This window comes from Numida meleagris, chromosome 4 (assembly GCF_002078875.1).
Source record: "Numida meleagris isolate 19003 breed g44 Domestic line chromosome 4, NumMel1.0, whole genome shotgun sequence".
Classification (NCBI taxonomy): domain Eukaryota; kingdom Metazoa; phylum Chordata; class Aves; order Galliformes; family Numididae; genus Numida; species Numida meleagris.
In genome coordinates, this window is record NC_034412.1 from 85227468 (window position 1) to 85241423 (window position 13956).

Genomic DNA, 13956 nt, shown 5'->3' on the forward strand with positions numbered 1-13956 from the left:
AGTCTGAGGCATGACAACAAAAGCAGAAGCAATTTGGTTCAACTCAGAAGTTACACACAAGAGTCTGACTTTGAGCAATTTTCTATCTGCCATGAAACCTTGGTATCTCAAGGAGAATTCATTCACAACATAATCCCTTGTTTTAGCAGAAAGACAGTGGTCTGAGGAAGGGATTAAAAAAAGGAAGAATGGGAGAGAGAAGTAGAGAAATGAGTATTTCTTGCACCAAAGCAGACAGTATCCTAAATAATGTAAGACATTAGCAACATGCAGAAATTCACTCTAAACTATTTTACATAAAATATTGCTCAATAGGACATCTACAAATAAAACATTTTTAAAGGTGTGATAGGTTTATTCTCCCACTTTCTACTAACTTGGTACTTTAATCATTTACAAATAAGAATAGTACACAACCTTGCATTGGCATTCTGCCATTTACAAAATTAACATTATACATGAGAAGTATAAGAGAGCCCTGGAATGCATCTGCTGATAGTAAAAGTTTCTCATCCAGCTGCAGATTTCCATCTAAAACAATCTCCTTAGAATCTAAACATGAATAGCGGTTTTGTTGAATGTCATACAAATTGAAAGGCACAGGTTAATCTGTTTTGTTTATGTTTTGACAATGAGAGCACATTACTCACAGTCTCTTCTTATCTATCACTCGCTTAACTCGGATGGCTCTTTGTTCGGAATACAGCTTACACACTCCTGTTTGAGAGATCAGTAAACAAAATTTCAGGTTAGCATGATTTCTTTCTTGGAAAATACAGTCGTTCATTTTTAACCAATCGCTACTGCAGAAGAAATACTACACACTTTTTAAGTAATCTTCAATGAAGTCTAAGACAGCTGTTCTGTGCTCCTTCACCTGAGCAGACTGGACATCCTTGTGTGCTGAAATGCAAAAGAAAGATACAACATGATCTTTTACCTGGTGATCGGATTACACAAAAGTCTGCATTTTCATTTCGTACACAACTTATATCCAAGACCCTATTAACATTTTATATATTTTAGATATAACTATTTTCAACATCACTATATTTAAGTGTAGGTTCTGTAAATCAGTAAATTATTACAAGAAAGTAAAACCTCAAACCAACTTGTGTCACATAACATTTGTTATTCTTTTTTATATGCCGCTGAGTCATATTATCTTCATTAAGTTTCTGAACAAGAACAGACGTCATCAAGCTAAGCACTGCAGAACAGATCTAGAGACTTCACTCACTTAACACGTTGAACTTCTAACACTTTAAATTCTCCAGAGTACAGACTATGCGGAAATCTTTGAGATTGTGTCAAGCATTCTTTCCATTTAAATATTTGTTATTTTGACAGAATAAAATTTCCATGACTGACTCTGACTTTCAGTGATTCTGAATAACGTTGTAAGACGGCATTCCAAAGTTGATGAAAATCTTTAGTATACTGCTAAAACGCATACACATAGAAACCTGAAAATGGCAAAACAGAACTTCTTTCCTCAACTTTCATGAAGGAGTGTTGTAAAAGCACTATTTCATACACAAATTGCCAACCTGATGTTACGTTACCAGGACTCTGTTCCATGCCATTCAGAAAAGTAAAATTGTTAATACTTTTCATAATGAAAATGATGCCTTTTGATATACTTGTAAATTTTCTGTAAATGTATATATAATATTTTTATTGTAAAATATTGTGTATATTAAGAATGATCGATTAGTTTTGGTTTTTCTGTTTCTTTTTTTTTTGCTCAAGTTCAAAATTTTAAGAGCTACATTCAACAACTCAAAAAAACATCGATAGTTGATGAAAATTTTTGAAGAGTTAATGTAATGATATAGATTTTATTCCTTTTCATACATAGTGACTTAATTATCTCAAACTTGGAAAGAGTAAGCCTGTGAAATGTTACAGGCGGACACCACAGAAAGAGACAGTCACTGAGCTCTGGCTCAGTCTTCTACGCCACAGCGCTAAATTACAACTAAACAGTAAATATGTAAGACTATCATTTTCATTAAAAAAAACAAACAAAAAATCATTTTTATTAAAACAAACAAAAACCACTGCACTTGTTAATCAGTGCATATGAACAAGCAAAATTCTATGCTCTGGCTTATCCTTTCACTTACATGAAAGAATCAGGCATGCTTCTACTCAGTCAATGGGATTATGACGATGAAACAAAAGAGGAATGAGACTTCACCAGTCTCTACAAATGCATTTCAGAACTCACAATGCCATGCAATATTCATTCTTATATTAGCCTTAACTGATAACTAAGAAAGAACATTTAGAAGTTGCTCAGTTTACCTTCTGTTCTCAGCTGATGAATGGCATCTGCACACGTCCTCATAAATATCTGAGCATCTTGATCTATCTGATCACGCTCTGTATCTGTCATCCTCCCATATTCAGACATAATATGGCTGAGAAACAAGGCAAACTGTCACTTAACGAAATCCTCAACGTAACACCTACAAGTATACATTTGGGATCTTCTTCCCACTCACCATCTCCACAAAAGCCTTTTTGCAACACTAATTTTCACAGAACAAGGAGATATAAATTATTTGTAAGAATAAAAAGTACCAAATCCATCAATTTTATAGAGCTGAAAGGTTTTTTAGAACATTTTTTTGGAGCGGTAAAAGATGCAGAAAGAACAATATATCCTATCATCTCCTATATTATCAAATACTGAGCATGTAAGGAGAAAATACAACCAGAAAATAGTCACCCACAACACTTACCTAACTGTGCATACTTCACTTCTAAATATAAGAGAACAAGTAGAATAAAGGAATAGCTCAAATACTGAAGGAAGTACAACAGTTTGTAACTTATTTCACTTATATGTATGTTCTTATTTCCTAAATGCCGTTTCATTTTTAAAGTAGTTGTATTATGAAATCTGTGGATTCAAACCATAGTACAGAAGAACATCCGAAAATAATATACTTTTTTATATCAAGTAGATTACAAGACTTATTAAAAACTGTCCACACTGCTTATTTCCATTTTAGTTGATCCATTATACATTAAATATTTTCTAGTAGGCTAAATATATTCTTATGCTACTAAGTTAGTAGAAATGGAGGCCAATTTCAAAAGGCCAAATACCACCAGTGAGATTGAGATAGAGCTTTCCACTGAAATGTTATCTGGTTCCGGAATATTTGGAGGTTTACTTCAGTAAATTTGAAAGACTTTTTGTTCTTTCCTGTCAGTAAAATATTAATACACTGTAGATAAACACCAGAAAACCATACTGTATAGAGGCACTTAAATGCACAGCCACAGCTGATAGGATGGTAAGACTGTGCTACATACAGCACATTACCCAATGTTTATCTTGGGCCTCTTGATCACTCAGTCACCACTGCCTTTCGTATTTGTCTTTAAACAGGCAAGAAAATGTAAACAAATAAATCTACTTTAACTTAGATTTTTACTCATATGTGAAAATTTTCCTACTTGTTAAAGTTATGAATAATGTATCTATATAATTCAATTAAACAAGTGAAAAGAAGGGATTTTCACTTTCCAAAGTTCACCTGATACCCAACAGATGTCTCAAGCTTCACCGCAACAATGCCAGGTCTGCTGCAATTCCTGCCACAGAAATGCTTCCAACCAACTCACATCCCCCCACCTCTCTCCACTATCCTCTCCCATTACATGCCATACCATTTCTTACAGTATGTCAGCGTACTAACAGTGCACTTCTCCCACATCTCCTCCATAAATTTTTTTGCTTCCCCCAATGTCCCTGAGTGTTACATCAAAATATCTTCATCCTCATCCTGCATGATCAGTTGCATATGAAAAAGGCAACATGTAGTCCATCTGGCTTGGAAAATCAGTAGCTGCTGACTAGCAGCTAGTACATAAGCACAAATCAGCCAGCAAACAGAAAGGCAAACTAATTAGAGGTAATATTCATTGTTTTCCTCTTGTTTGTTTCCAACACTATCACCTATTTGTCAGATAAATCCTGGCAATTTTCCCTTCTGATTAAAACTACTCCAAATACTCTGTAACCTTCAGAAAACTTACAGAAATGTTTTCAATTTGTATTTTAATAGCTGTATTGCTCTTTTCTGGTTGGGTAATAACAGCGAGTCTGCACATACAGTAAATCCATCCCATCACTACCTGTAGCCTTACTGCAGAAAGAACCATTACTTTAAAAAGAACAGGCCAAAGAGGAAAACAACACCACCATCACCAAAAAGAACAACCAACCAAACAAGAAAACCTCCTGTGTCCCACAGGTCACAGATGAAGAGACTTGCTTAGAAGTACTATCAGTGATGTTATCATAACAATGAGCCGCTGCATCACTAAATCAGGAGAGATCCTGATTCCTGAGTCCAGATGAACCAGAAGCAAACACAAGAACTAGCCAGAGCACAAGATAAGCACTGGCTAATGTATACAGATAAAGAAGAGGAAGGGAGTGCAGAATTCTTCTAGACATTTATCCTAATCAACTGGAGAAAGCTTCATGGGAAATGCGGACCAGAAAGCCACTTGGGTTATTTACAATTCTTAAAAAGGGAGTAAGGTAAAGACAGTGGCTATCAAGTACGCAGACTCCAATAGTCTAAAAATAAAAATAAATAAATTAGGAAGTTGAACTGCACAGAAAAAAAGGAAACTTAAGACAGAACAGAAAAGAGTCCGGTGCACTTGTGGCCTTCTTATAGAAATGACATTGGGATACCGTGCAATTCTGTCCTTGATGGAAGGGAAGAACAGGCAATGCAGTAAGAGATCAACTATGCTATTTCAAGAGCTCTTCATTGAGTTCAAACACAATAAAGCAGAATACAGAAAGTGCAAATTAGGTCTAATTGCTACTGACAACTCTAAAGGAACATTGCACATAGGGATGCAATCAGAAAAGGGTCAAGTCCAGGATGAGACACAACTGGCAAGGGATGCCAATGATAACAAGAAGTTACTCTGCAAACGCTAATAAAAGAAAAACCAAAGAAAGCGTTGGCTTGCTACTCAGTAGAGAAATAAAACTATATGCAGAGAACGAAGAAAACCTACATGTTCCTGGCTTTTTCTACATTAACTTCCATCACTAAGTTAAATTTTAAGCTGCTAATACTATTCAAATCGTTGCTTTTGTCTGAATCATCTGGGCCCAATTTAGCACCTTTGACCTTCAGAAAAAGTCACACAATTTTTAATTGATACTTTAATCAGTAACAGCAAGCATGAAATGCTATTTTAATAACAGGATGTTGAGTGAGTGAGCATCTGAGGAAAAGTACTGGGCAATCCAGGTCATTGCACAAGTTTATCTCAGGGTGCAGTGCCTCTGGGCTAATGCTGAAGGTAAAACTGATGGAGGATATATTCCTCCTATTCATCTATAAATGGTGTACTCTGAGAGGAAACTGACTTAAAAAAAATATCTCATGTGAACATATTTCCATATAGTATGCAGAAATAGAAGACAAGGCCCTGGAATAAAATAGGAAATGCATCAAATTAAAGGATTTATCCTCACTGCCAGGAATTACCTCACTGCCAGGTGAGTTCTACGTGGATGAAAGTGTAGCATCTGTATTTTAAAAAAGCAAATAATTTACAGATCCCTTGGTCTTAAAAAAAAATACAGGAACGGATAATCAATTTTAAGTGCTTGGAAGACAACAAAAAAATAACCAACAGCCATGATGTATCAAGAATAAGTGCAGTCTACTTCTGGGATGCAGAACCAGGTCTTATGGAGGGATGTATACCGCTAATCATCTTTAGTCAGGCTTTTGCTACTATCTCACACGAGATTCTCTTAAGCTGCCAGCAATAAATGCATTAGAAGAAACAGGCACTGTACAGATGTGAAATGGGTTGGAAAGCTGAACTCAGAGTAGTTATAAATCAAACCAGAAGGACATACTGAGTTGTGCTCTACAGAGGTCTATGCTGGATCTGACCCTGCTGAAGTCTTGCACGGAAACTCAGATAGTGAAATGGAGTGTACATTTACTACATTTGCAGGGGCGGGCACAGAGCTAAGCAAATTAAAACTGCATTAAGAAAACAAGACTTCAATACAAAACAATATTGCCAACTTGGAGAAATGGTAGGAAGAATTTGAATGAGGAATGGACAAAGGCTCTTTGCTGCAGCAGGACTAGTTACCTGATCACACAGAATGGGGAACAAGCAATTAGTAAATGGTACTTCAGAAAGACATCTGGAATCACGCTGGATCATGAACTGAACAAAACAACAAGATGTTGCAGAAAAAAGTGATAATTTCTATGGAATGCATGAATGCAGCACAACCCATTGCAGATAAAAAGCAATCTTTCTGCAGTGCTTAGCTTAGGGCAGAGGCTCAGCTGAAGCATTGTTTCAGTTCTGCACCTCACTGCAACACCAGCTGGGATAGTGTCCAAAGGAGAGGAAAAACCATGATCAAAGAGAGTATGTGTGAAAATCTAAATACGCTGTAGTCACTGATTCCAGAAAAGACTGAAAACAAAATAAGTTAATGGGGAAAAAATAAATTTTGAAAAAAATCTAGTAGCATGGATAAGGAAACAGGAAAAGCAGAGGGAAGACAAAGAATCTCCACTGAAGGACATATCTAAAAGCAAACAAGACAAGGTGTTAGGAATGACCTGTTTGTTCCCTTTTTTGAATAAGTGTCAGCTATGTTCATTCCAACGCATCATTTATGTGATCTTATTTTGCTGGAAAAGCATTGGGAACAGTCTACGGAGGCATTACATCAGCTTTTGGAATTAGTAACTCTTTCTGCTGGTGCATGAAGTATTTTCTGCTTACTCATTCAACGAAGACACTAAACTAAGCAGAAAAACTTGGTTTTCTTCCAATAATGCATTACAAAATAGAGAAGTAAGGTAAAAACTTCTCAAATGCCAGAACATCTCACAACAACCAGTGTGGAAGATTCAGGTACTAGAGCAGGCAGTACAGGCACATCTGAATTAGTATTTTCAGTTTTGTAAAATACTGCTGAGAAATTCCAGAACACTGTTAAGAACAATTACTATTTCTAAAATGTGATATATGAACCTAGTAAACTAAAAAAAAAAAAAAAAAATCATTTGAAATTAGACCCCTAGAGAACAGAAAAATGCTGTATATTCACCCATGAAGTCGATGATAGACTTTCTCTTGAAGTCCTTACGGGTCACCTACACATTTCACTGCTTCTTATAAAAACATAATTAAGTTATCGTAATAAAGCAGGCTGGCATTGTAGGGGAGACCATCAGAGACTATTTTTAGAATCTTAATGGTTACTTATTTCCTCTTATTGGTTACATCAAGGGAATACTCTCCAGAAAACACAGGGCATGTGCTCAACTATCTCCTATTAGCTGACAAACATGTAATTGATTTATTGTTGTTTTTTTTTTTTTTTTCCAGCTTTAGTAGGTAGATAAATGTTTGTGCCAGAGGAAGAATTACTGAGCTCCGACACCATTTATGACAAAAATAATTCTTTAACATTTTTTTCAAAGCACATTAACTGATGTAAACAACACAAAAAAAAAAAAAAACGTTCAAGCCCTGAACTGTACATACGGTCCAAAGAAGGATGTTATGAAGATCAGAAGCCATACATCCCACTTTTCCCATGGAAATAAAATTAATAAATAAATTCTACGTAGAACCAACCTGCAGAACACTGATGTACTCTACAGTTGCAAAAGTCAGTAAATTAGATGTCAAATTATCCCTGAAAGAAAGATCTCCTCTCAGAGATTTCCCTTTCAAGTATGAGGTGTTCTACCATCAAAATCCAGAACTCTCAATTCATTTCCAAAGTCCAGTTAAATTAAAACAGTAAGGATAACTGCTGGTCTTTGAACTATCTCAGCCCAGAAAGATCCTTTAAAGAAACTGGAGACTTAGACCACTCCACCACTTGTTTAAGGTTTGCCTCTCATATGTTACAGGTGATGGTCAAATCAAGAAGAAAAGAAGTGAATAAGCAAGCTCAAATTCTTGAGCTTTTTAGAGTCAGTTTAGGCATTCCAGCTGAAAACTTACAGCTTGACAAACTGGGTCTGGACCTTAGTTTCAATTAATCCTTCTTCCAGTTGTCTTTCTCATTTCTAGAAATATTCTTCTAAAAATGAACTAAAGATCTCCCCTTTGCAGAACACTTTATATGTGCCCCCTCAAAAAAATAAATATTACTAAGGAATTCATTCTGCAAATGTAATAATCAAATTTCATTGCCAGAATTAAGCCTCCTACATAAATTTCAGCATTGCCTTTTTGTATTAAATTGTTGTAAAATGTTCCCTGCAGTTTAAGCATGTTATTAAAACTGTCATCTTGAATGAGTGAGGCATTTGTTAAGACCGTGAGACTGACAGCATGGATGCCATGGTCCTCTTTATATTCACAAAAACAAAATTTGACAGTGCTATTTAAACTTGACCTTTAAGTACAGGATCAACTGCAATCAGATGAGATTCAGTTTATTATTTTATTGTTTAATAAAGCAAATGACACTTTTTTTTCCCTCTCCTTAGCTAATACCTACGGCAGCGAGGGGAAAAAGTCACTGAGACTTCCATGATGACTGGCTAAAAGCTCACAAAAAGAAACCAAAATAGCTTGGACAAAATCTTTACTCCTTGTTCTCACCTCTATTTTATTCACGCTATTGTTAATAAAACCTAGAACTGTTTGTTCTTTCTGCAGTTATTTGCAGTTTCTTAACTTAGACATTCACATGAAGCTTTCACACAAGAAGTTATTTCAGTACTCAGTTGATAGCTCCACCTAGTGTTATTCATTATCTATTCCAAAAGAAACTGAAAAGCACAGAGCTGGACATAATACATAAATATCCGCTACTTTTGCTTGCTGCTTGGAAATGCAGTTCCTCACATGCCTTCCATATAGAATTTATTTTCACTAATACTATGAATAGCTCTCATTGACTTACATTTCTAAAGCACGTAAAAATCTTCACTTTTGAGGTTTTGTTTTTTTGCAACAGCAAAAAACTGCTTTTAAAACCACAGGTAAGGTGCCAGAAGAGTCCCAAGGACACCTTTTGATGCCACTGACTGTACAGCATTGCCATTACAGTTACTGAGTCTTTCAAGACTTAAGGAGTTGTTTCTTAGAAAGACTGCTCTTCTAATACAGACAGAGCCTAAGGAATAGCAGAGGGCTCAGCTGCTCCTACTCCTTTCCCATGTGGGATGAGTATATGTTCAGATAATGCTCCTATCTTGTGTCTATGAAGCCTTTTGGATAGACATTAAATCAATATGGGACTCTGTGTTTTCAACAGATAGATGCCTTTAAACTACGCTTTCTCAACCTGGATTGCTGCAACAGTTTCGTTACAGTCAGGGCTACGGAGAATCAGAATGCAGACAGGGCTGATTCAATCCATGCAATATTGCCACTATGCTGATGGACTGGAGAAATACAACAAATGGTGAAGTTTACAGAAGAATCTTCAAATGGGAAAGTTCACCCATGCTGTTTCAATTGGATATACAAAAATAATGAACCAAAGCAAAACAACATGCATGGGTTCCTTCTCAGATGGCTGTAAAAAAAAAAAAATGTTTAGCTGCTTGAAGGTTTTTTTTCCCCCCTCTCAAGGAAGGTCATTGCCACAATGCTCCACTTTTGTCACTTCAAGAATAGCTTGTTGACATTTTCTTTAAAATGGCTACACCCGGCAATCTGGAAATTTAAATTCTTAGAAATTCACTGGCTTCTTTCTAAAGGGTATTTCCCAGTTCTTCAATGAACCACAGTTAGGATTCTATATTCTGCCTATTTTACATCTGATTGGGATCTGTTAAATAAAAATGAAGTCCCAGAACCCTGGAGAACACTTCCTTCCCTGTGTATAATTAGGGTGGGCAGATCATCTTGCTTTAAAGGATAAGGAATTGGATGGTCACAGCCAGAGGGCTACAGAGAGCTGGAGTCAATGGCTCCATGTCTGGGTGGAAGCCTATCACAACTAGCGTCCCACAGGGATCTGTCTTGAGACTGGGGCTCCTCAACATCTTTATCAATAACCTAACCAGTGGGACTGACTGCACCCTCAGCAAATTTGCTGATGACAAGCTGAGGAGTGCAGTTGATGCAATAGAAGAAAGGAACGTCATCCAAAGGGACCTGGACAAGCTTGAAAAGTGTGGCCAGGGGAACCTAATGGGGATCAAGAAGGTCAACTGCAAGGTGTTGCCCTTGGGTTGGGGCAACCGAAACTAGTCTTCTTCTGTCTCAGGAACCACTTCAGAAACTTACTCTGCAGCCCTTAGGAAGTGCTGGGCTCAGAACACCAGTCTCCTTCATTTCAGAACATACCCTAAAAGCCAGAGATCTTATTCAAATTCATAGCTTCCTTTTATTCAGGGACATTTTCTTCCTCTTAGAGCTTACAAATAAGCCAATTAATAAGCAACCTACATTTTTGTTTTTAGTTATTATGCCTATAGGTTTTGGGGCAGTCTACTTTATAAAATCAGAAAATATATTTTTAGAAAAATCAAAACCATTTAAACACACTACACACTTACCTGTATGCATTAATGTAATCCTTTCTGTGTTGAAGAAGAAAATCTTTCAGCTTCCCAATATTGGAAATCTAAAAAAACAGAAATCATATTTAAACTCTGTAGTTACGGATATTAATATTTGTATACATTTAAAGTTCAGTACTTCCACTCTTCAAACATACATCAGTAAAATTCACTGTGTAATTAAGCGGCAACATAACATTTATTCTTTTGTAATAGATTTTCACATTTTTCAAGCAGTCAGTACATACAAATCACCTAAAGATCTGTTTGTTGTATGAAAGCAGAATTTTGAAAGAAGTAGTAAAAATGTATGTCTCATACAAAAAGCATAAACTAAACATTAAATACTACCAAATGCTAAACATAAATACAATATAAAACATTAAAGCAGTAAACATAACTCCAAGCATTACTAAACATTAAAAATGGTATCAACTGGCAATTCAGAATCCAACATATATTTCAGAAAATAAATTCATTTGAGTTCATACGAGAAATTTTAAAAGACCTTACTGATAAAGAATGATATAAATACTCAATTTCCTTTACGAGAACTTGTAGAGCAAAATGCTGCCCCTCTACTTTCTATTTCTGCAGCAATGCAGTGACCAGTTTGTGCCTGAGGTACTATATGTATCATCTGGGAATTTTTGCCAGGAGATACATCCACTGCAGAATCCTCTTTCTGGATTTCTGTTTCCATTTCTGGATTTTCCATTCACCATGGATATATTTTTGCTGTAAAACCATTTGATTTTCTTCATAAAAGTCTTTACAGAGATCTTCTGAAAAACCTCCTAAGCTCTGAAAGAACTCTTGCAAACTTTGGTTGATTTTAAAAGATGTGATGTGGCATAAGGTCCTACTTTGTCTTACAGAATAGATGAACTACAGCTTTCATCTGCCACAGAAACATGATGGCTACCTTAACAGGTCTGGAAGGAGACACCATGGAGTGAGGAGGGAAGAGATTATATTACTGGTAGATATTTTCACCTGGGCAGGGCGTTGGGTGAATCTTTCTAAAGCACATTCTCAAATATTCACTAATAATTCTGTGTAAAAAAAGCACACAAAGAATTTTACAACGCAATAGTTGTTTTAGTTTACAAATACAATAAATGTGGTTTATTCCATGTATCTGGGAAAAAGCATTAAAAGCTGTTCAAGACTCCCTTTTTCATGCAAATGTTCCCTGTAATTAAACAAACAAAAAACCACAGAGACAGAACACAGAATAGTTTGCATAAATAGAAGATTAATACACCCAATTATTTTTTCACGAGATCAGTAGGCCTTTGAAAAAAGAGGAAAAAACAAATTTGGTAAGGCCACAGTGATCTGTTAAAACTAAAAATGTGTTTTCCTGCACAAATACATGGACATACATTTCCCTGTTTTCATCTGCTGATTCCTTTTTACTACAATTCGTCATAATAGAGAAGAATTTTCCCTGTTTCCGTGTTTTAAGTCTTCCATACGATGAACAGCATGTGAAATCTCATCCCATTCACAGCACACAGATCAGTAACTCCAGTAGATACCAAGTTCCCTAAAGTGTGTTAGCGCTGTCAGAAGCATTAAGAAGAGAAATACTGAAAACATTACTCAGGATCAATTGGACACAAACAGTCAATTTAAATTATTCTACAGATGATTCTTCTGGAACTTACTTTTGTATTTTAATCTCTTTCTCAGCATTAGTACGTAATGAACTTTGCTTAATAGGCAAACTAAGCTTGACTATAAAAGCAGAATCTTCAGAATAGCCATACAGTGTTTCAGTAGAACAGTAATAAGCAGAAAGTACTACAGAGAACAAAGAGTAGAACTGTAAAATGAGACACATTTGAAAACATTTACATTAATACGTGAACAAAGACTAAACTAGAGAAGAGATTAGCAAAATTTTATAAGTAATAAATCTTAATATTATTGCAATAGCTACAATTTAGGAGTGATTAACAAGCAGAAAGAATCAGAATGACAAGCAGGAACACTGTCTTACAGTAATTAATTCATCTAGTCACAAAGAGCATTCTATTTAGGCTAAAATTGTCATCGTGTGTTTGAATTGCACTGACCCCACTTTGCCTCTCTTCATTTGTAAAGCTATTTTCATGAATTTAGAATGACACTATTATGCCCATACTCGCATCAAGCTTCTTAGTTCCCAAGATTTGCATCAGAAGTGAGACTTCTTGTTCTACTTTCCCTCAAATTCTAACAGCATCTCCTGTGATCTTGCACTAAGGCTATTTCTCTTTGGCCTTTTCTTACCATGTAAAACTGGCATCGTTTTGAATTCAATTTGTCATTATCACATACAATTAAGCATTTTTAAAATGAAAAAAAATATTCTCAGTGGGATTAAATAAAGGGAATGTGAATTTTATCCAAAAATACTCTCAATTCTATTTACTCATTCTAAGATTCTTAATCTTCTACAGACACAAAACATCCACTATTCTACGAATATAAATCTTGAAGATATCTCCAGGGTCATCAAATGGCATTTGGTTTGGGGTTATCAGAAGCACACCATACACTCTTCACAGACTTATCACACTCCATTCTAAAGGTAATAAAGCATCTTCCTAATCCATCTGACTGCCCTTATTAGAATCTTACTGCTCTTACTAGGAGTAAGAACAGTCCAGTTTTCAGGTTTCCTAATTAACATCTTCCATCCATCTGCTCTTGTTTCAAAACAGTCCTTAACCATAAAAGCTCTTCTTCCCTGCATGTGTGCTTATCAGTTTACTGTAAATAGTCCTATCTGCCCATAACCCCAGACAAAAGACCCCAAGCTTTTAGTTTCTTCTCATAGTGTAGTTCTGACATTGCTTAATTTGGGACTTTTCTTGTTGTTTGCTCCAGTTTGTATCCATCCTCTTCCAAAACAAAGAACCAGAAGGGCATGCACTGTTGTTTGTACTTTGCAATTCAGCTGGAAATATCTTTCTGTCCACCATTTTCATTTCTTTGCTTTATTTTTTTGATTTGATCTCAAACTTCATATTCTACTGTTGGATTTCTTTCTTTTCTTCACAACTACAAACCTTGGAATCATTCATCACTTTCTGTAACAGAACACGCTCCTCCCTCTCCTTCCTCTCATCATGCCACTTTAACAGCACATCCTTCTTCATTCCCCAAAATAAGAACATTATTAAATTTGATTATTTTTAGAATCCAAACCCAGAGTAATTCAACTATTAACCTCCCACCAGTGCAGTACTTCTTTCAATACAGCAGTATTGCTTCTGCTACAGCCACATCTTACTCAGGAAATATTTTCTTCACCAGTCTTCTATGGACTTTCCATTAGCACCTTATCAGACCCTTTACCATCAGACACCAGATCTGCATAACAAAGGAAACA

At 35.9% G+C, this 13956-nt stretch overlaps 1 protein-coding gene across 1 annotated transcript in view; it reads right to left on the reverse strand.

Moving 5' to 3' along the window:
* STX18 (syntaxin 18) overlaps window positions 1-13956 on the reverse strand; it is a 52893-nt gene that overhangs the window by 16797 nt on the left and 22140 nt on the right. The window contains exons 2-5 of the mRNA XM_021396641.1: window positions 10569-10636; window positions 2311-2426; window positions 826-903; window positions 651-717 (exon numbers count right to left, since the gene is read on the reverse strand). Coding sequence (XP_021252316.1) covers window positions 651-717; window positions 826-903; window positions 2311-2426; window positions 10569-10636 — 329 coding nt within the window. The remainder of the gene's footprint in view (window positions 1-650; window positions 718-825; window positions 904-2310; window positions 2427-10568; window positions 10637-13956) is intronic.